The sequence below is a fragment of the Atractosteus spatula genome, chromosome 21 (genome assembly GCF_055471065.1).
Source record: "Atractosteus spatula isolate fAtrSpa1 chromosome 21, fAtrSpa1.hap1, whole genome shotgun sequence".
In the NCBI taxonomy this organism is placed as follows: Eukaryota; Metazoa; Chordata; class Actinopteri; order Semionotiformes; family Lepisosteidae; genus Atractosteus; species Atractosteus spatula.
Genome location: NC_142726.1, coordinates 1,275,440 through 1,296,299, shown reverse-complemented (window position 1 = coordinate 1,296,299; position 20,860 = coordinate 1,275,440). Strand labels below are relative to the sequence as shown.

General features: G+C 41.0%; 3 protein-coding genes across 5 annotated transcripts in view; 1 reads left to right on the top strand and 2 right to left on the bottom strand.

Annotated features, from left to right (window-relative positions):
- The window catches only part of irf8 (interferon regulatory factor 8), a 54,497-nt gene extending 46,843 nt beyond the window's left edge, over positions 1-7,654 (bottom strand). Inside the window, exons 1-4 of the mRNA XM_088939059.1 lie at positions 7,500-7,654; positions 6,216-6,249; positions 3,687-3,769; positions 2,483-2,532 (exon numbers count right to left, since the gene is read on the bottom strand). Of these exons, the coding sequence (XP_088795185.1) occupies positions 2,483-2,532; positions 3,687-3,769; positions 6,216-6,249; positions 7,500-7,520 (188 nt within the window). The 5' untranslated portion in view covers positions 7,521-7,654. The remainder of the gene's footprint in view (positions 1-2,482; positions 2,533-3,686; positions 3,770-6,215; positions 6,250-7,499) is intronic.
- A 1,827-nt stretch (positions 7,655-9,481) lies between these two features.
- cox4i1 (cytochrome c oxidase subunit 4I1) lies at positions 9,482-13,611 on the bottom strand. 3 transcript variants are annotated; one of them, XM_088939060.1, is made up of 5 exons: positions 13,537-13,611; positions 12,543-12,619; positions 11,729-11,893; positions 11,025-11,156; positions 9,482-9,777 (listed from the first exon to the last, which is right to left on the bottom strand). In XM_088939060.1, exons 2-5 carry the CDS (start codon positions 12,616-12,618, stop codon positions 9,641-9,643), a joined length of 510 nt encoding a protein of 169 aa, XP_088795186.1. In that variant the 5' UTR covers position 12,619; positions 13,537-13,611; the 3' UTR covers positions 9,482-9,640. The 3 variants fall into 3 exon arrangements, with proteins under 3 accessions (XP_088795186.1, XP_088795187.1, XP_088795188.1); XM_088939061.1 differs by having other exon boundaries at positions 13,541-13,569; XM_088939062.1 differs by having other exon boundaries at positions 13,425-13,541.
- Positions 13,612-13,932: 321 nt separating this feature from the next.
- On the top strand, positions 13,933-19,278 carry emc8 (ER membrane protein complex subunit 8). Its single transcript, XM_088939055.1, has 5 exons — positions 13,933-14,614; positions 15,244-15,320; positions 15,410-15,479; positions 15,996-16,090; positions 16,896-19,278. Exons 1-5 carry the CDS (start codon positions 14,414-14,416, stop codon positions 17,053-17,055), a joined length of 603 nt encoding a protein of 200 aa, XP_088795181.1. The 5' UTR covers positions 13,933-14,413; the 3' UTR covers positions 17,056-19,278.
- The last annotated feature ends 1,582 nt before the right edge of the window (positions 19,279-20,860 follow it).

Sequence of the window (20,860 nt, the reverse complement as noted above, 5' to 3'; positions counted from 1 at the left end):
TTATCACATATTATACTGTAAATCTTAGCAGGATGACCTTCAAAGCCTTCTGTGCTGCTGCAGTATGACTCTCACAGACTGTAAAACTAAGATGTTGTATTACTTTCAGAAAAGTGGGAGCGATGAAGCACTACTCATTACTTACTCACCTGCCATAGCCAACTGCTTATTCTGTCTTGCTCTAATCACTGAAATTGATCAAAACTATACAGTACATCTATCTGTAAGTAACCTGGTGTGGGTAACATCCAGAAAAAGAAAAATGAATCACTACAGTTTCCTTAAAGCATTGTCTGAGGCTAGAATATGGCCTGTCTGTAACTAGACAGTGGGGGCCTAGATTCTTAGTGACACTATGTAATTAGTTTCTTATTTTTTGTTGTATTCAGAATCACTTGCAACAGCTGTACGGATTGTGTAAACACTCATTTACATCTATACATACCACCAGCTACAAAATTTCTGTAATATGATAGTGCCTTGTATTTTGAGAAAATATTAAACTTTAGATCTGCCTGGCGTTAGGTGTTCACACATTATAGAGAAAATAGACAAATGAAGGCTAAATGTACAAAGTACTTTTTCTTCAAGTAATATTTTGTCTCATTTTATGCATAATGTACAAAGGCAGTGCTTTAAAGACAATTTTTGGAATATAGGCACTTATTTATTTGATTACCCATGACTAAAACTACTATAAAACTACTGTATATTAGGATAATATTTTCTAGGTTTCCTTTTTGATATCTGGGCAATTAATATGAGGCAGTGTTAATAGTTTTGTATGCATAAAATTAAATGTCAGTCAACTTTCTGGGACTTCAGACCAAAGTTAGTGTTTCAGCTAAAGTCACTTAAACGAGAACATCAGCGAAGTTTTCACTGAAATTGTTTACCTATAAAATTATTTGTATAACCCCTTTTTGATTGCAATGGCAATTCTCTGGAATCCTATGAACATTAAAAACAGGGCTTTGCTATGTTTCAGAAAAGAATGGTGTTTTCTAAATGATTCCCAGCTCCCTGTGTTATGCACTGAATAAAATGTTATTTTATTTTTAACAAAGAGGGGATTATAAATTTTGGGTCACTGTCACGTATAGTTAGTTGTCATAAAAGCATAAAATTACAGCAGCCTTGTAAGACTATCTGCTATTGTGAAAGAATGTAGATCAGATTTACTGTTCCTTTCAAATACAGTTTACAATAATGAGCTCTGGATTCCTGAAGCAGAGAAAGAAGAGGAGCTTACACCACTAGACTTCCTTTAGGCTCGGGGTTTGGCTTGTGTCTCAAGAGAAAGGATGCCAACCTCTCAACACGGAGAGGAAGCTGAACCCTGCGTGGAGTCAGGAATTTTTGCTCCTTTACTGCCAAAATCACAGAACAGTCTGGGAACCAATAGAATGTTTCTAGTTCTCCGCTGCCTCTTCTGACTGGACATCAGGACAGGACCATACTGCTCCAGGTCTTCAAAAGTCAACTGGCTCCCTCTTGCCTCAAAGAATACAAATCCCTCAGGCCTGCCTCCATACTCCTTTCATGACCCAGTTCTGTGCACTACTCTCATGACCTGTTCTGTCTGCATTTTTATTTTCCTGCTTAATCTGACCATTCCAGCTATATCAGGCTCAAAGACTGCCTCTAGTGTTACCGCACCCTTCTTAACAGATTTCAGACGTCCACTGCTGTTCAAAGTTACTTCTACACGGCCCCATTAAGACAAACCCTTCCAGAAGAACATGTGTGCACTGGCGTTTCTGATAAACAGTGCCACCAGCTATATGGCTGGGAATATACTGCATGGGAAATTCAGCAAATTTAAGCCATTCCAAAGAGGTAGCGGCTGCTGTCAGGAACCTGCCTGAAGGGCTCTCCCTGACACAGCAATATAGGTACTCCCTTTCGTCTGTTTGCTCAACTCTCTCTGCCTGCCTTTTGTGCACATCTCACTTGTGTGAAGTCCACATCCCAAACGGAACTTGAACAACCATGAACGGATGAACACCTGCTCGAGCAGAAGACTGCAGCCTGTGTATTAACTGTGGTACCACACAGATCAAAAAGCTTATACTTGCACACATGCAGCTCAAGAACAATCACTGCTCTCAGACTCAGTTCTGGTCTCTGTTAATTGGCTTTGCATAAAGTGCATAAGTGTCCTTTGTTCACAGCCTTAATGCAAACTAAATGTTTCTAAAAAAATTATAAAAAAGAACGTACTTGCGTTTTTACATCACACTAGTCCTGTACATTTTTTACTTTCACACCTTGTTGAAAAAATTGTTGCAAAGCAATTTTAACTTTTTAACTTATTTTAACTTTTTGATACGTTCTGCTTTTTTTACCATTCAGGAAGACAATGAATTATATGTATAGAGTATGCAATTAAATGTGCAATTTAAGAAATGAAATAAAAAAAGGAAAGTTTTATTTTAAAGTGGACCAGTGTGTTGTTTTAGAAGTCAATAAAATAACTCACAAGTTTTGATTGGAAGAATCTGCTGCCTGTATACAAAGGTAGGTCATGTCCTGTAAGAGACACAAACAATAAAAACCTAAGAAAAGAACAGAGCAAGAAATGAAAGCATACGAAATTAAGCATGCAAGACTGCTTCTGTGCTCAATTAACCTGATGTCAAGCTCAGTGTGGAATTAGCACCACCTAGTGTTCAAAACTAAACATCCTCAACTGTAAAAACCTACTGAAGGAGCAGGTGAGCAACTCCAGTCTTCCTGAACTGTGTTCCTTCCTGTTTAAGAGGTAACTTACAATTAGACCTGATTAAGACTTGAAGAATCAACAGCTGTGATTTAAAGCCACTTAATTAGTTGAATTAAGGTCCACGTGCTGTACCTCTGGGCTGGAAAAGCGTCCCCCTGTACTACAGGGTCAGTTGCCTTTTATCAGTAGCTGTTGAAAACGGGAACTGTCTGAAAGCTCGACTCTTTTTATATGACGCAGTACGCTAGCACACAGTAGGAATGCTCATGGGGGTGGGTACAGTTTATCTTTACTAATAGAAATCCAAAACATCTGAGAGAAACATGTCATCTGTTGAGGACACAAATCATTCCCCACAATATGATTTTTTTCTTATGTTATTGACTCATCAAAATCAGTGGTATTGATGACTTGACTGATATGTTCTTTTTAAGCTTTTATTGAATGTTTCTCTGGTCAGTCCTGACAAAAATATTCTGCTTCAAGGGTGCCATTTCCAACAACTTTAGCATACAGAACTTTACACAACCGCTCCTTATCCTTTTGACTCAGATTTTACTTGCTATAGATATAAAATCTTAAATCAAATAACGTAAGAAATTCTTGTTAACTAAATAACCAGAAGAAATAACAAGAAATGAGAAAATGACTCAGTGTGACACCCATTTCTCTTGAATGGGAGTATTTTTACAGCGCATTGTTAAAACCCTTTCAAGTCTCAATGTGCAACTTTCAGCTTTATAAAAACAGCTGCTTTCTTTCTCAGTGTAATATAACAGTAAAATATAACAGACATGACACTTATAAGAGCATACATATTTTGTTCAAACTAATTGAGAAAATTCTAAATTGTTTTACAAGTAAAATGTTCTTCCTGACAGTTTCAGGCATCGAATTACTCTACATTTAAGGTGAAAATATATAATGTTTTAGTTTTAATTCCAGCTCTCTTTATTCTTACCTCCATCACAGGTTTGGCATTGTTGTAAACGGACAGGATATGTGTGATCCCATGTTTGGCCAAGCTTTCTCGGTCCTCAGAGTCTGCAAGCAGAAAAAAATACAACATCTTAACTTAGCTAAATTGTTTTACGTAAGTTTCAGTAGTTGAGGGTGTAATCTGAGACAAATGCTAAATTGGTGCTTAAAAGTCAAGATGAATATAAATCATTAAAAAAAAACAAAGCCCCTCTGCGAGATTTTAGACTCTATATAAAAGTAAGACAGTGTGTATATAAGAGTAAATAAGAGCTTGACAACCGTTTGTTTGAATATTTGTGTTCAGAACAATGTAAACCTTTGAGAGTAACAAAATCAAGCTGGAAATGACTACTACAGGTCTTTGATATTTGTTGAGTAGCTGTGAGGTGTTAAAACACCCTTGTCAGCTTGCACTCAGTTTGGTACTAGACGGATGGGAATTACTTAGTTACCTCAAGCTAATAATATTTTAGCTGTATTGAAACAAGGTGACATTCAACATAACATAATGGTAACTTCATAAAAACAGCAAACTGCTTTTAGCTGGTACACAGTCTTTTAGTGACACAGGGTGGTCATTTAGAGTACTGCAAGAGAAATGCAGTGTGCATTGCCAACTTACAGCTGTTCATTTGAGCCTATTTTATGATCACTACCACGCCTTCAATTAAAAGTGGGCTGCATGTCACGGCATACTGTTTAAACCATTAAGCCATTAAGGCTTGGCTATTGTACCTCAACATTCATTACTAACCTAAACCTGATTTTAACATTCATCACTAAGAAATGTTAATATCCATGCACCCATTCATCAGTTTTCTAACAGCTTTATTCAATACAGGGCTGTGGGAGAGCCAGAGCCTATCCCAGCAAACAGTGGGCAGGGTACACTCCGGACAGGACACCAGTCCATCGCTGGGCAAACAGACACGCACACACTCACACCAGGGCCAATTGTCCCAGAAGCCACTTAACCCACCAGCATGTCTTTGGAGTGCGGGAGGAAACCGGAGCACCTGGAGGAAACCAAAGCAAATACGGGGAGAACATACAGACTCCACACAGACAGCACCCCGGGAATTGAACCCAGGGCGAGGCAGCCATGCTCACCACTGCATGACCCTGATCATAGGATGATGTTTTAAGAAACAGCTATTCTATATGCGGAAAAGACTGCAAACATGTCACACCAGCTGAAGGTTACAAAATCTGTACGATAAATACTTTATTACCAAAACAGTTGTCCAATTCCATATTGAATTGGACTTATTACTTATTAGGTAACTCTTCAGTAGTAGATCACATATATGAAGGTGTTACAACTGCACAAATGCCACGGGCTTCTGTAATATTGGAAGCAAATCGATTCAGATATCTTCATGGCTGCGTACTGCTTAGGCAGGAATTTGATTTTGATCATTATACAACTTTTTGCAACATGGTGTAATACGGCTAAATCAAAATATGATGAACTCTGGGTGCACATGGCATGTCACATCCATCATGTGAAAATACTTTGATTACGGGGGTTCATTTAGCATGGCGCAGTTCAAGACTTGACATCTGAACCTTATATCAATGCATCTTGTGTCACTGCACTAGGACTTGCAATTAGATCAGTATTATTACAGGTCCAAGGCGTGAACACACACCACTGGATTAAAGTACTTTGCAGGACATTGATCTCAAAAGGAACAAGTAATAGGTTTATTCCATGCTGAAAAAAAGAAGAAAGAGAACACAACGTTTCGGCCGTGGAGCCTTCTTCAGGTGTGCACACGGCCGAAAACGTTGTGTTCTCTTTCTTCTTTTTTTCAGCATGGAATAAACCTATTACTTGTTCCTTTGCAGCCTACCCATGCTGATGCAGCTACCCACCTGAACTATTGATCTCAAAAGTCTATAAAAACAGGTAAGCCATAATAAAAAAAAAGTTCTTATTTTAACACTTTAACAGCTACCAGAGGGCAGCGCGGTGGTGCAGTGGTTAGCATGACTGCCTCACATCACTGGGGTTCCTCCAGCTGCACCAGGTTCCTCCCACAGTCCAAAGACACCGGCAGGTGAACTGGCTTCTGGGAAACCTGGCCCTGGTGTGAGTGTGTCTGCCCTGTGACTGACTGGCACCCTGTCCAGGGTGTATCGTCTTGTGCCCATAGCTTGCTAGGATAGGCTCCGGCTCCCCCACCACCCTGAACTGGTCGAAGTGGTATGAAAACGGATGGATTGTTGCCATAAGAATAAAAGGAAAGACTGAACTTGCTGCGAGACTCAAAACAGACATACCAGAACTGACCTGATGATCATTCTAATACATGTATCTTTGTAAAACTGTTCTTAGCACCCTGTTAACAAACCAATTTAAGAAAAACCTTCTGCCAAGAAACTAATGTTCTTGATTTAAATCCACTTTAATGAAGTTCCTCAAGCCATCAAAGCTCTGCATACAGCGACTGCACGTCACCATGGAAACACAAACGCAAACACGACATCACTTAAAGGAACATACCTCTAATATTCCCAAGATACAGACCATCCACAACCTGAGCGGAGAGAAAATGGGAGAGAATCACGACCCTGACCTCAACATGTAAAGAAGGTGGCGAGAGAGTACAGGGCCACAACCGGGTTCCCCAGTTTCATAACCCTGTGAAACACATTCAAAATTATGAAGACTCTGACTAGTCGGCGTGAAGCCTATTGCAATATCCCACTACATACAAAGCTTAGAACCGACTCGCATGATTATCCAAACTAATATAAACAAGTAAAAACCTGCAGGGACATGTGCGAACACAGCTGACTGTTCTGTCGGGAAAGTAACAGCACTCTGTCCACAGGCAGCGGAGAAAACGACTACTTTAATATGGGTGTCCCAGAGACTGCTCTCGGGGTCACTTCTCAGCATCTTGGGGTGACTGCTTCTCGACATTAGCACGTCTAGTGCCGTGTATCAAACTTCAGTCGATGGCGTTGGACGATACTTACAATGGATTTTTTTCCCCCGCAGCTTTTTTAGAGCGTATTTTTATCATACAGGTCGAATTCATATTGGCATTAAGGATGTTTACAAACTGGGATTACCAGCAAAGTGATCACTGGCTCGAGAAATAGCTGAAAACAGCCGTAAAACGCACCTTATTGTAAAATGACAGAAAAGGAACATGTTATTCGCAAAATACAGAAACGCTGTAGTTTTATCTTACTTAAACTAAATGGATGAAATTATAAATAGGTAAATGCGTAAATTTCAAGTATATAAAAACGTGTAAAAAAGTTTAAAACTTTGCATAAACTCATTAAGATAGACTTTTTTTTACAGAAGCATATCCGATTTCCACATTAGAAACACTCAACGATGGATTACTGAAAAAGAAGTACCAGCCGGAATCTATACTCCAGTAACGACGGTCCCATAATTACGAGGCTAAAGTTGGCTTCTTATTCGCCAGCTTCTCCCATAATTAGATACGACAGGCGTTTGCAAAGATTTCCTTCTTGAAAAATCGTACTTTTATCCTACGGTTGGTGCTATTAAGAGCATTATGAAACTTAACTGGCTTTTTATGTTCAAAAGGAAAGCAAAAAAACTTTAGAAGATCTTTAAAACATTGTTCTGGCTTGTTTTTTTTTCATAAAGACTCTCGCGTTAGAAAGTCACATATTTGTGTCAGTGGCTTAATTCCGATTTTACGAGCTTCGACGTGTAGCGCTACAAAGACCGTACAGGTAAGAGCCGTAATGAATGCTTTGTATCTACCTACAACAAGACAGCACACAAAGTAACTGTTACCTTGCTCATTCCGTTTCCCATGGCTGCAGAAGGCGGCTGATTTTCATGTATCGAAAACAAAACAGTCTAGGGAGAAAGACGCACTGAAATCCCACAGGACTGAAATGCCGTGAACACGCACACGATCATCTGTTTGCCTCGATTAAACAGCTTGTGGGAAGCCGCTACGAAGCGCCTATAAGGATCAGTTTTCCAGATCACATGCGCTTGTTTTTCTCCCTCAGGAAAAAAAAAACGTGCCAGCTTTTTAAAGGTCAGACACCGGGATCTGCGCACAGACGCAGGGCTGGCCGCTCAAGTACGACGAGTCAAGTTTCTCTTCCGGAATTTACCGAAATAACCACAGCGCCGGTGTCTAGCCAACTGACTTCAGGGCTGGAGTTAGATTACACGTTGACTTAGTGGGATAGCCTGAGCTCTTGTTATTACTTTTAGGTGACACCACCGTATACCTGTAATTAAACCTGCATGGCGAACGAGCGCTTTCTTGCTTTTTACGCACCGGTACCGACCGATATCCCTATGTAGAGCACTTACATAACAGCTACAGCTCTTCTTCACAGCTGACAGCTACTGCGTTTCATCGACCAAGGCATGATGCTTCCTTCTAACATTAATCTCTGAAAAATATATGGGTAAAATAAAACGCTGATTAACATTTACTGATCCCTGTCCACGAATTCCTTCCTGTCTGTAAAAAAAAGGATTGCATGAACAATTTGATTTTTCCTCTTCAGTGCTAGGTGTGTGGAACTTCCTTTTAAACGACAGGATTCAACATACAATATCCGTGAGCTTTGTGAATGAAAGGGGAAGGGCGAGAGCAGAAACATCAGCACGGGAGTTTACAACGAATTTACAGAAAACAGTCTCACGGAGCGGGCGGATACACGGCACATGTCATTTCACGTCGTTTCCGAGGCGAGTGACCCTTACCGGTAGGAGAAAACCTGCATATCGTATGGGTGACTCAGAGCTACAGGAATCAACACACAGAGGAGATCTGCGTGTGTATAAAGATGTATCTTTCCCCGTTAGGACAATGTGGGTAAGCATTAAAAAGCAAGCAAAATGTTTGGGCATGTCGATTTTATCCCTGCCATTTAAATCCACAGTAGTTTTGTTTAAGCTTTACAGCGCACTAGTAAGACTTCATTTGAAGTTTGCGAATAGGATATTGCCTCAACGTTTGAAGAACAATAGCGTTTCCTGGTCTCGGGGATTGCCATACAGTCAAGGGAGCTACTTGTAGATCACTTCAGTCTAGACAGAGCAGATTGAGAAATTTGATTCCAAGATACAAGATCCTATGGTGTGTTTATAGGGATGATCCCAGGGGCTTTTTTGTTTTACTCAATAACAAAACGAGGAATAAAGTATTGATAGGACAACTAAGAGGGAACCCATTTTGGATTGAGAATAGATTTTTTTTCTGAAAAAGCTGTAGGCAAGTGGAACAGGCTTGCCAGCCATTTTATGAAAAATATTGGCAGCATTTTTATTTCACTTAACTACTAAAGGAATTGCCTCTCGTTAATATTTTTACATTCCAAAAGAAGCTATATATACACATCCATGTATACAGGCTACATTAAATTTAGATGGAACATTTGAATGCTATTTTATATGGTGCAAAAACGTTTTTTTAATGATCTCACCAACATTAAACCAGGCTGTGTTACAAAATTAAAGTATGAAGATAGCACTGCTATGTTTATAAAAAAGTTACTGCGTCAATAGTCTTGTCAAAAAGAGCCTCAGAGTTTTAATGTACATATCTGTAGAGGCTTAACCTTTCATATGAAAACCATAATCTTAACATTTTGTTTGTGCCAAGTTACTGTTATCTACACGATGAGAGGTTGCAAACAAAAAATACAACTAAGGCACATCAATATTGTAAGTTCTTGAACCAAACAAAATACTCTTGAACTTTCCTCTTAATGCATTGCACTTACTGCAAGATCACAAAGGAAGCAAACTTTCGAGTAAATGACAGGAGTTTTATTATCTTTAAAATGTACAGAATAACCTTAAGAGGAAGTCAGCTTCCAGAATGCATTAACTGAGGTAAAACTGTGAACAGGCAAGTAAAGACAGGATGTTAGTCATTCATGGTTGTATGTGGTCCATGTGCTAATTCATTTCTTCCACTGTTTGTTCTCGTAGTCCCATTTGGCTGAAAACCCTTCAACTGGGTTGATCCTCATGTCCAGCATTCTCTGCAGCTGAGCTGCTTGGTACTCTTCAGACAAGGTGTGGGGAACCTCACCAAACACTGCAGGGCAAAAAAACAAGCAAACCACAGGGGTTTAATACTGGCTGTTGCAAAACATCTACTTCTTGTCAGCAGATTCAAGGTGACAAAATGTATCTTAAGATGCAGTATTAATGTCTTCCAAATGGTCAGCCAATAAGACAACAGGGATACTAAAAGTTTAAATTTAAAAGCAGCAAAGCTTAAGAACAAGAAAACTTGGTTCTGCGGGAAATTAAAAATGTTTTAATTCTTGATCATCTTCCAAACCAATGATGATAAAAGTAAGATTATTCACTAGTAAAGAAAATATTTTAAGATTTAAATCAAAATATTTCAAATTATACTCAATATCACTGTCCCTACTTTTTCACCAGCTGGATACAAATTTGGATCCCAGAACCACATTACAGCTACTACTTGAGCTTGTTCCATAAGCTGTAAAAGTCTGTTCCAAACCCCCACAGCTCCGTGTGTAAAAAGCGGCTCCTACTCTTGGTTTGAAAGAGTTTTCCCTTGTTTCCTCTGGCTTGTATTTCATTGTTGATTCTGAAATCCTCAGGTTTGCTTTGTTAATTCCTTAATGTATTTTACATTGATAGTGCTGCGCTCTTACTCAGTTGTACTTTTAGATCATATAGGAACATTTACCATGTATCCTAACAAATGGTAAACTTTTTTCTGAATATCAAAAATAGCTGACTTTGGCATAAGACTGTTCTGCCATATTCAAAATGAGAGAGAAGTCAAAAGCAACACAATTTCAGTTGCTCATCTTCATACTGTCAAAAGGAAACCAGAACACAATTCCTTTGTTACGCCCTTATAACACCATCCTCACCTGAACAAATCTGTTCTGTAGTTTGAAAAGGGAAAGTCTCTAGGAGAAATTTAATTTACTGAGAAAACTGATCTTTTTTAGCTTCCATATTCCTTAACAGAATGAAAAGCAGTGCAGTTCTAATTTTAGCATGGAATTTATCTTTACTTGATCCATCTATTTAAAAAATACGCTACGTACCAAATTATTTTCATACTGAAATTTTAAGATGCTTGCCGTTATCTGGTGCAATGATAATTTGAATTCTGGTTGATCAGAAAGTGAAATTAGCAATTTAGCAAATTCATTTTATATTGAATTAATGAAATATTAAATGCAGCAGAGTAAATCCCTGGAGAGGACACTTTAAAAAGAAAGGGGACAAAATGAATACCAAAAACGTCAACATGAAATCGAAGACAATCCATTATATCAAACATTCACTTACCAAATTTCCTTTGCCAGAAGACAATTAAACCAGTAAACCCAAAGAAGAATAATATTCCCGCAACAACTGACTTCCATTCGTTCGATCCCCTGTTCATTTCGGCAAAACTGTCCTTGAAGCTGATGCGGTACACTGTTGGCAAAGGCACAGAACCGAGCGTGGTTTTAAATGTCAGCGATGCCACTTTACGGGAAAGCAATTAATACACATTCTCCAACACTGCCACATTAATGAACGGTACGAAACTAGACAGGAGGGGTGTTGGCCCCTCCACTACATCGATGCGCTCCTCGCTCTGCAACCACCCCTCCTGCAACCTCTTTGCCCTCCTACCATCTGGTAGAAGGTATTGCAGTATTCGGGCCAGCTCCACCAGACTCCATAACAGCCTTTTTCCACAAGCTGTCAGGCTCCTCAACACCCTGGTACCTACTGCACCTACTCCAAATCTGGAAACCTAGTTCTTTTTTGCCTAATGTCAGGCATCAGGCATACTGACTGATGTATTCCTTGCACAATCCTGTAAAGTAAATTGCACTCTATGTACTCTGTACCCTGTCAGAAATGTCTATGTCTACATGTCAATAGCTTTGTCTTGTCTGTGTTCGCACCGTAGACCTGGAGATCGAGATCTCGCTCCTCTGTATACTTGTATACGGCTGGACTGACAAATAAACGTGAACCTGGAACTCTGAGGCACGTACATGCCACTTTCTCCTCTCTGGTCAGCCCGGTCCACGCCCCCATCTCCTTCTCCTTCAGGGTACTCTGCTCCACGCTCAGCTGCTTCACGTATCGCACCTCAGGGAGGGGCGTCTCGCGGCGGTCGAAGTAAGCAGGGAGGGTATAGTCTTCCACCTTGGCCACCCCTGCGCCGTGCCACAGCAACAGCAACATCAACAATCACACAGAGCCAACAGCAATCACACGATGCAAAGTCGCTCCTTCTGGAAAGGATGTTAGGATTGCAGGAAGCAGCTCGCTCTTCAAACTGCCCTATTATTAAACCTGCAACAGCGCACTGCTGCCAAGCATCACCTCTGCTGAAAATACATTCATATTCAGCTTCACAACAGCTTCTACCATCTAAAACTAAACAAGCAGTTGGTGCTGCTGGGGTAGATTAAGGAGAACATCACAGCCTATTCAGGACAGTATATTTTGACTCCACCTGCATAATGTTGATAGATTTGCTTTTAGCCTAGACAGCAGGCACTGTTCCAGAAATGAAATCCTAAATGAGGTTTCCAACACCTTCAGTGATTCCAAGTTCATCCAATTTACCTGGGTGACTTTAGATTGGCGATTAATGTTTTGACCTAGATTCAAATATCACTGAAGGTCACAATGACCCCATCAATCACGAAATGACAACCTTCCAAATAATTTAATCATCAAACAGGACATGAAAGGGAAATATTCTAAAAAAAAAAACCATGAAGCAAAATATAAGCCTGTATTTCTTTCATACACGATGACCCGTCGGTTGTAATGAGACGGCAGAGGAAAGAAACTTACCATGCCCCCCGCGCAGACAGACTGAGGTGGAGATAGCTCGTTTGCCAACAAGACTCAGTGCTCTGGAGGCCAGCATTCTGGAAAAGGTTATTGACACAATTATGTGGAATCTGAACAGAGATCAGAACCTTCTAGACAATGTTCCAGATCTAGAATTACAAGTTCCGCCATCACGGTACGTCGGGCCTAGCCATTGTTACAAAACTGACCGACATCTTCCTCCGATATCAAAGGTCTACTACAATCGAGCATATAATACAAATAAGGGGGTTAATTCTAGAGCGAGACACGGGAAGGGAACACGAGTTTCCCCCTAAAATCGGTTCAGCTAACGCCTGCCAGCGTCCAGCAAAACCTGAACAACTCAGTTCAGCCAATAATCAACATCGAAAACAAACAAAACTGTTTTTAAACACACTGCTCCGCACACTTAAAATTTTAATTCACGCCCCGGTTAGTCTGATGGGAACGGTCGCTTGAGTTTACCACCTGTTACGATATCACATTATTCGAAAATCCACATCTAAAAAGACCCAACAATTGAAGTTTCGTTTTCACTACGGCGTCCACAGCTACAGGAAGATGGCAGCGACGCGATGGTAGGAACCGCACGGCAAGGTCAATCTGACCCGCACGACAGAGAGGCCCAGGTCTGCGAGTTCAGTTACACGCAGCACTGGGCTGCTATTTTCTTCAAGTGCCAAACGTCGCTAAAATCTGATCCCACAGGGGCGGCTGCAGTTTTGCCCAGGGCCTCCCCGCTGAGCAGGGCTCTTCGCTGCGAACCCTTCCTGCTCATTCAATGTCACCGCGCGTACCAGCACGGCCATTATACCCCGGCTTCGACTTAAACGTCGGACCGCAGGTAAACCAGGAACTAACCATTCCCTGCATACGTCTTTCAAAATGGCATTTTCAGACCCGATTCACACACTGAAACAATGTTGAGACAGAATTTCTCCCAGTTTTGCACCGGCGTCTCCCACGGCATTACCTGCCTCAGTCGCTCCAGTGGCGCAAAGGAACAGAGACGGCAGGGAAACCGCACGGAGGAACTGTGGGATAGCGGAGGACCGCCAGTGACAGGAGAGGGAGGTCTGTGTGTCGGTACAGGTCATTCATTTTTTCAAGGGTATTCATTTTTTCACTGATACGATACATTTGAATACATTTTTCGAAATAAATGTATGATAATATTTTGTGTCCGTGTTTCATTTTTGTTTGTTTTCTGGGGGGGGGGGGAGGGGGCGTTGCGACAATTTTCCCAGCAGTGGTCAAGCGTCAGTGGCCCGCTTACTCCATGTTGGCTCAGCTTTCCCTATTCGACCGTTTGTTTCAATGCATTCCGTTTGGAGCCAAAATGGCGTACGCCGGGTAGGGGTTTTTTGAAAGGTCTTGCTTTACGGTACCGGTGTCAGAGATCAGCGTGAAAGGCGGAGGGGTTAGTCTGTAAATCTGTCGGCGCTGTTAGGCAGTAACTGTGTAAAATAACGCTGTCTGGTCGGTTTCCGGAAGGCCGTGTGGTTGCTTTTATATATATTTTTTTATTGGTTACGGTGACAGCGATCCGACTGGCACAATTTACTGCACCCCGCCGTGAGCAAAGCGCTGCACCTCGCTGAATACTTAAAAAATAAAGTCGGCTCCGTTTCGCCATTGCCTGAGATCATTTATCGTGTACACGCCACTTTATTTTAAAAATAATCACAATAAAGTGGATCTTATTCGTCGCGGTTGCCTGCGTTTCTGGGGTTAGCGATGTTCTAGAGCTCCGCCGTGCGCAGCCGGATCCGTGCCCGGGGGGTACACGTCGCCTGTCCGGCCCGCCCGGAGTGTGCCTGGATTTGCGGCGGAGTTTGCTCGGGGAGGCCATGGCCGTGAAGCTGACCACGCAGGCCTACTGCAAGATGCTGTTGCACGCTGCCAAGTACCCGCACTGCTCGGTGAACGGGCTGCTGGTGGCCGAGAAGCAGAAGCGCCGGGAGGGCCAGGCGGGGCTGTGCGTGGACTGCATCCCGCTCTTCCACGGCCCCCTCGCCCTGGCGCCCATGCTGGAGGTGGCGCTGACCCTGGTGAGGCTCGCCCTGGCAGCTCTGCGACTTTGATACCCCGTCTCCTCCAGCTGTTAACAGAAGTTCTGCCAGCCTTTTGAGCCCGAGTTGCCGAGGGCCTCGTCTTTTTAAAAACCCGTCTTCCAGGATGGTGAAGATTCACTGGGGGACGTGAGCGGTCTCTCTAGCTATTGAAAGTTTTGGCATTTATTCGTTGTTCTAATTAAGGACGTTTTGGAGATGAGAAAAACGTAAAACGTATTAGGAACTGGTTAAAGTCAATGTTATTCCTGCTGTAAGAATTGCAGCTGTGATATTTAATCACAGTTGTCGTGAAGGGTATATTGGTCTTGGGGCTGTTGAGCTATATTGTTTTTATATACAGTGTTTTACTGTGACAGAAACAGTTCGTGCGTTTTCTGTCTTGTAAAAGCGGTGGTAACCGCATCGCTGGAATCGGTATCTCGCAACAAATTCCAGTTCTGTTTCACAGGTAATGTCTGGTTGAGTGAAATCTTTGTTGTTAGATGTCGTTAGGCCTGAAGATTGACTAAACCCATAATATTGTATGTCTGCTTCAGCAGAATTTCAGTTTCCTGCCATTTCTCAGCTACTTACTGTCAATTTGTTTGGTTTTTTTTTCTTTGCAGATTGACAGCTGGTGTAAGGAAAACAGATATGTGATAGCTGGGTATTATCAAGCCAATGAGCGCATTAAGGAAATCAGGTAGGATAGTTATTTTCCGAATACACGAGCACTTTGTTTTCACTGTACTTGTGAACTACTGACTTGATCTCATTGTCTGTAATTCTCAGACCTAACCAAGTTGCGGAGAAAGTGGCTGCCAGGATTGCAGAGAACTTCAGCGAAGCCGTGCTGATCATGGTGAATTATTTTCAATTTCAGCAGAAAACTTTGATTTCTCTACTGGTTTAAAATGAAATGGGACTTTTGTGAGAAAGCGGGGGAGGGGGCGGCAGCGTTGGTCTGAATTTCCCAGATTTATGTTTTCATATAAAGATGGTGTTCAGTTTAGGATGCGCTGTGGCAAGTCCACCCTAAAAGCAACACGTTGCACTCTGCGTTAGTGCTGTGCCTCCACCACTTCAAATATGTAGGTGGTCTGTAGTGCACAGTACCTAAGAGTGGTTTAGCATGAGCCATGAATGAATGTGTTTTGAGTTTTTTAAGAAGAGACGCTTGGGAGATGCACTGATCACACACATTCTGGGTAGCAGCCCTGCTCTCATAAACAGATGGATTTTCTCTGGATGCTGAGAAATCTGCTGTTAGTACATATACTGTACCCGAGTGGTGCTTTTTCACCTAGTCTTACACAAGTATCTTGTACCTTTAGAAAGCTGAACTCAAACGCCTTCTCCATGATTTCTTTTTTCTCAGGTGGACAACAATAAATTTACCATGGATTGCTTCGAGCCAATAATAACTGTTTATGAGCACCACGACAACAAGTGGAAATGCAGGGACTCGAATTCGTAAGTGTCTTTTAATAAATATATATAATATAATTATTTAATATAATTGCCTGCTGTAATTTTAAATTTTGAATTTTTTAAATTGAAAGTGTAAACCACGTTTTATCCCAGGCTGGTGGGTGTGTTAATACACAGTGCTCTCTGGTGTGTCATGAAGATCTGCCGTCAGCCCAGCTCTGGTGATTTGCTGATGTCATCATCTCCAGCACTCTAATAAGTAATATTCCAGTATGTGTTTTTGGGAGCAAACAAATGTGTCTGAAGCTAAACAATTCACTTTTACCGCTTTACTGCCTGCGCTGTAGTTTCGCAGTCCGTCACTCAGTGTGCAAGGCAGCAATGATAATCACTGTGCCATTGTGCTGCCCTACTCATTCCCACAGATGTTAAAAAACACAGCTATTTTTCCCAGCTTTTACTGACAGTCTTTTCAGTGCTCTAAGATACCTGTTAGGTTTCAGTTCTCATAGAGCTGGGCTGAACTTCTGAAGCTTTGGGCTGTATGAAGGTGAAACAAACCTGCAGTTCCTTCAGTCTTTCAAACAAAGAGAATTGTGATGGCTGAACTTCCCATAGCCTGAGATGGTCTTCTACAGTAGATGTCATTACTGTCATCAGGCATCTTGCACACAAGCACCTACCACTCACAGATAAGACAGTCAGTATATGTGGTTCAGCTGGACAGCAAACCTCCGTTTTTGATCCCAAAACTGTCCCATTGAACTGAGTGCTCAGCAATACCCACGTTACTGATATAGGAATAACTATTATACCCCAGAAACGTAACGTTGTTGACTGCTTTCAGCGACTGCTGTGAGGACTGGATTGAAGCGCAGAAGATCACGGCTGCTCTTCTGGAGGGCAGGTCGTACGAGAGCCTGGTGGACTTTGACAATCACCTGGATGACCTGAGGAATGACTGGACTAACCCCGAGATCAACAAGGCCGTCCTGCACCTGTGCTGAGGGCTCCAGGAGCAGGAACACTCTTCAGAGCCATTGCTGCCCAGCAGAACTGGGATCTTTGTGCTTTTTGTTCCCCCCCGTGAAGTGTTTTTCATGAGCAAAGCTGTCTGTGCACAGACGACGCTGACTAAACAATGTGCGGAAGCAGGGGTACCCGGTATCGCCCCCGCAAGGTCAAATCTGCAGTTTTAATGTGATGGACAGTAATCAGGTTTCTATTGAAATAACAGGTATCCTTCAGACAGATATGTATGTGGAATCACGGGCGTGGTGAGTTGTAGTTTCTCATGGCTCTTTCTGTGTAAACTCGTGATGTACTGCAGTTCAGGTGCAACACTACTGCTGTACTGCAGCGGTATTAGTAAATAATAGTTAAACGATTATATTGAAGGGATTAATTAATTAAAAATGGTTATTCTGGTAATGTGCAGTTTCAGATGATTAAGCCAAGAGGTAGACTAATTGTATTCCTGAAATTACAATTTACAATTACATTTTTTTTATTTGGTAGCCTTGCCTGTAAATTAGATTTCCCAGTGTGTATAAGTCATGTTGTTCCTAGAACTATTCTTAAGTGCTTCCTGTCCGGGTTTAGGAATAGCATTTGTTGTTAGAATCCCATCATGTATGATGTTTAAAATTGTATTTCCAAATCAAAATTGTCATTGCAAACCTGACGTTGTTCATTTTCTTATTTTTTAACCTTTTAAGCAGACTACACAGAAAACTAAAGTAGTCATTTTTGACTTATGTAAATGCTGCTTTTGACCGTTTCCTTTGAATATAAAGATTGACCTGACTTTTTAGTCTATTAGACGAGCACATGACCACAGGGAAATAGATCTTTCTACTGAGAACCAGAAAAATGTGAATGGAATCTTTGGTGCATCATTTCATTATCTTAGAAGACTTAATTGATACAAACTCTTTAAAAAAATCAACGTCATTTTTATAGTCTTAAGCATCATAACTGTTTCACCTGAATTACGTAGCTGCAGCAATTGGCACCACAGATTCGTCTAAATTTAGGGAATTGTTTAACCTGTTTTTTTCTTTCAAGTTAAATGCTCATTTTAAAACACCACAGTAAGATACATTTTTGTGGTGCTAGAAGAATTCTCTGTTGACCTTCCCGGAGCCTCTCCCATGCTGTGTGCTCCGGAGGTGGCTTTGGGAATACAGCGCTGAGGAAAAGGTGGAGTGAAATTAATGGGGGATGTTTCTGTGGTAACGGCCTTCAGACAGGGGGCCTGACAGGACCGCATTGTCCATGGCCATCACTGTGGACACACAAGAAAAATGAGTGATTAAGGAAATTAACTACAAAAGTGTGGTATTTAGTATCAGTAATGATAGTCTCCATTTACTCTAAACTGTAAAAGCCATCTCTTCCATCTCATCATAGGTCATCACTTCAGTTTCGCCAGTGAACATTGTCTACTTAACAGTTAACTAGTTATTGGCCAGATACTTCACACCTGTCCCCAATCAAATGCTGGCATCATGAACTGTGTAATTTGCAGTTGGCAGGCTGGTTTAAAGTTTTATTTTAATCTGAGCTTTTAGCTCAACATGTGAACAGCCATGTTATCACATTGATGTGAATGTCTACAAGAAACACAAACTCCAGAGTGATAATTCACAATATGCACAATTCTCTTCAAAATGCAATATTTCCTAAGATCCTAAAATAGTATGGGTATGTATCAATAGTTTTCATAACCAGCATGAAAAAAAAATCACATTTCATGGACTAATAGCTGCAGATGAGGACAGTCGACTAATTTGTGGTACAGTATGTCTGCCTAAGTCATTTAAATGTAATAGGCATATAAATGCCCAGGATTTTTATCTTATATGATTCATATTCATTCTGGACCCTGAGAAACTCAACAAGATGTTGATTTTGAACTGTTTGAAGTTGTTGAAGCCTTATAAAATATTTAGTCTTGTGTTTGAAAACCTTAGTGTTATTCAATTCTTTAATGGTCTGGGAGCCATTGGTTTGCTAAAAAGAATTTAGAAAATGTATAAGTTTTGTGTGTTATAATTTATATGCGTTTCATAACCTCAAAGTTAATCCCATGTATTGTAGTCTGGTATTTTAATTCCCAATTGCTGTATAAATCTAAAAAAAATAATCGTTTTATCTTCCGGATCAGGTTTTAGACCACAGTCATCTTAAAATGTAAATTAGAATCAATAAAATGTTTTTAAAATCTGGGTTATTTTCCATTTTTTCTTTATATGATATATCTTGTAATTTGTTGAGGTGCTGTAATTACAGGCTAATAATTAAAGCAAGCTGCATATTTTTATTCCTAAAATGTTAAAAATCATTGAGCATCAAAAAAGCACTTGGCTTTAATATACTATCTATGCATATATATTTTTAGAAAAATAAAGTGTATGGGTTTTGGAGAAAGATGAAAAGCTTTCTGCATCATTGAGTTTGACCAGGTGGGCAGCACAGTAGTGCAGTGGTGAGCATTGGTGCCTCACTGTGTGTGGGACTGGGTGCTCTGTGCATGGAGCTGTATGTTCCCCCTGTCCTCGCATGCCTTTCCCAGACATGCTGGTAGGTCAGCTGACTCCTGGGAACATCGGTCCTGGTGTGAGTGTGTCTGTCTGCCCGGTGTCCTGTCCAGGATGTGCCCTGCCTCATGCCCGTTGCTTGCTAAGACAGGCTCCAGCTCCACTGCGACCCTGAATTGGAATAAAGTGGTTAGAAGATGGATGGATGATTAATTCCCCGTACTTTTGACCAAGTTGCATTAAATCACCTCATCAGTGAGGTGAACCAATTAGGTACAGGTAATGAAGTAATTAAGAAGAAAGTCACAGAAAGTTACTAATATACTTCACAAATCAAGAGAACAAAACCTTAATAATAATATTAATAATAATAAAGACTGGAATAAGTGCACTGTTGCTTACCATCCAGCAACTTCTAATCTGACAAGACAATACAGCCAAACACAGCCTGTCAAAGGCAGGCCAAGACACTGAGCCAGGAAGCCTCGTTAGTATTGATAGGGCAGTCCAAGTCTGATGATCTAGCCAGAAGTCCCTAACCATTGGTCTGGAGATCCACATTCCAGCAGGTTTTATCAGTAGTATTCAATTAATCCATTTCTAAAGGCCTGGAAAAAATTAATTATGATTAGTTAAAAAGGTGGTGTTCAATTAAATAATATAGAGATCATTTATAACAAAAATGTCCTTTCCAAAATATTTCTACAAGCAGTTCCTTTTTTAAATAACTGGTTAATTAACATTTAAGGAGCTGGTTGGAAGGGCTACACCGTTGAATAGCTCTCCTCTAGCTGCTACAGAACTCTTGAAGTGAGAGGTGGAAGTCTTACTACACAGTTCTACACTGATCAAGCCTGGAAACCTCATTTGGGTCCCTTGCTATAGGTCACCATGACAGCTTTCCAGCGTGATAAGGCACAGTCACCTGGTGCACCTTTAACAAGAGAGTTCTTGTAAGATGGGAATGTTATGATTTGTCCTGCTGGTGAGACATGATAATCTGAGCTGGGATGATGTAGTGTCTGGGGTTATTTATCCTGTTTGTAAATGAAGCACAAAAGCAACCGCGTTCTACTATAATGTTCCCGATTTTCTTTACCTTAACATTAGGCCAGTTAGCATATTTTTTTCTGGACAATTCTCTAAGCTACAGAAGTGACTGGCACAATTAGGAGAAATGCCCAGGCTACCACTTAAGTAGATTAAAGGGTCCTTTTCACCATTATCGTTGTATTACAGGTAGGTTTTCAAATCATTTCCAACGCGACGC

Excerpts from the sequence above, each read along its gene's own strand:
- cox4i1 (XM_088939060.1), bottom strand. The coding sequence starts at position 12,618 with ATGCTGGCCTCCAGAGCACTGAGTCTTGTTGGCAAACGAGCTATCTCC. Across the intron at positions 11,894-12,542 it reads CTGTCTGCGCGGGGGGCATG|GGGTGGCCAAGGTGGAAGAC; the intron begins GTAAGTTTCTTT and ends GGCACGGCGCAG. Across the intron at positions 9,778-11,024 it reads CTTCTGGCAAAGGAAATTTG|TGTTTGGTGAGGTTCCCCAC; the intron begins GTAAGTGAATGT and ends TTTGCCCTGCAG.
- emc8 (XM_088939055.1), top strand. The coding sequence starts at position 14,414 with ATGGCCGTGAAGCTGACCACGCAGGCCTACTGCAAGATGCTGTTGCAC. Across the intron at positions 15,321-15,409 it reads GAGCGCATTAAGGAAATCAG|ACCTAACCAAGTTGCGGAGA; the intron begins GTAGGATAGTTA and ends TGTAATTCTCAG. Across the intron at positions 16,091-16,895 it reads AAATGCAGGGACTCGAATTC|CGACTGCTGTGAGGACTGGA; the intron begins GTAAGTGTCTTT and ends GACTGCTTTCAG.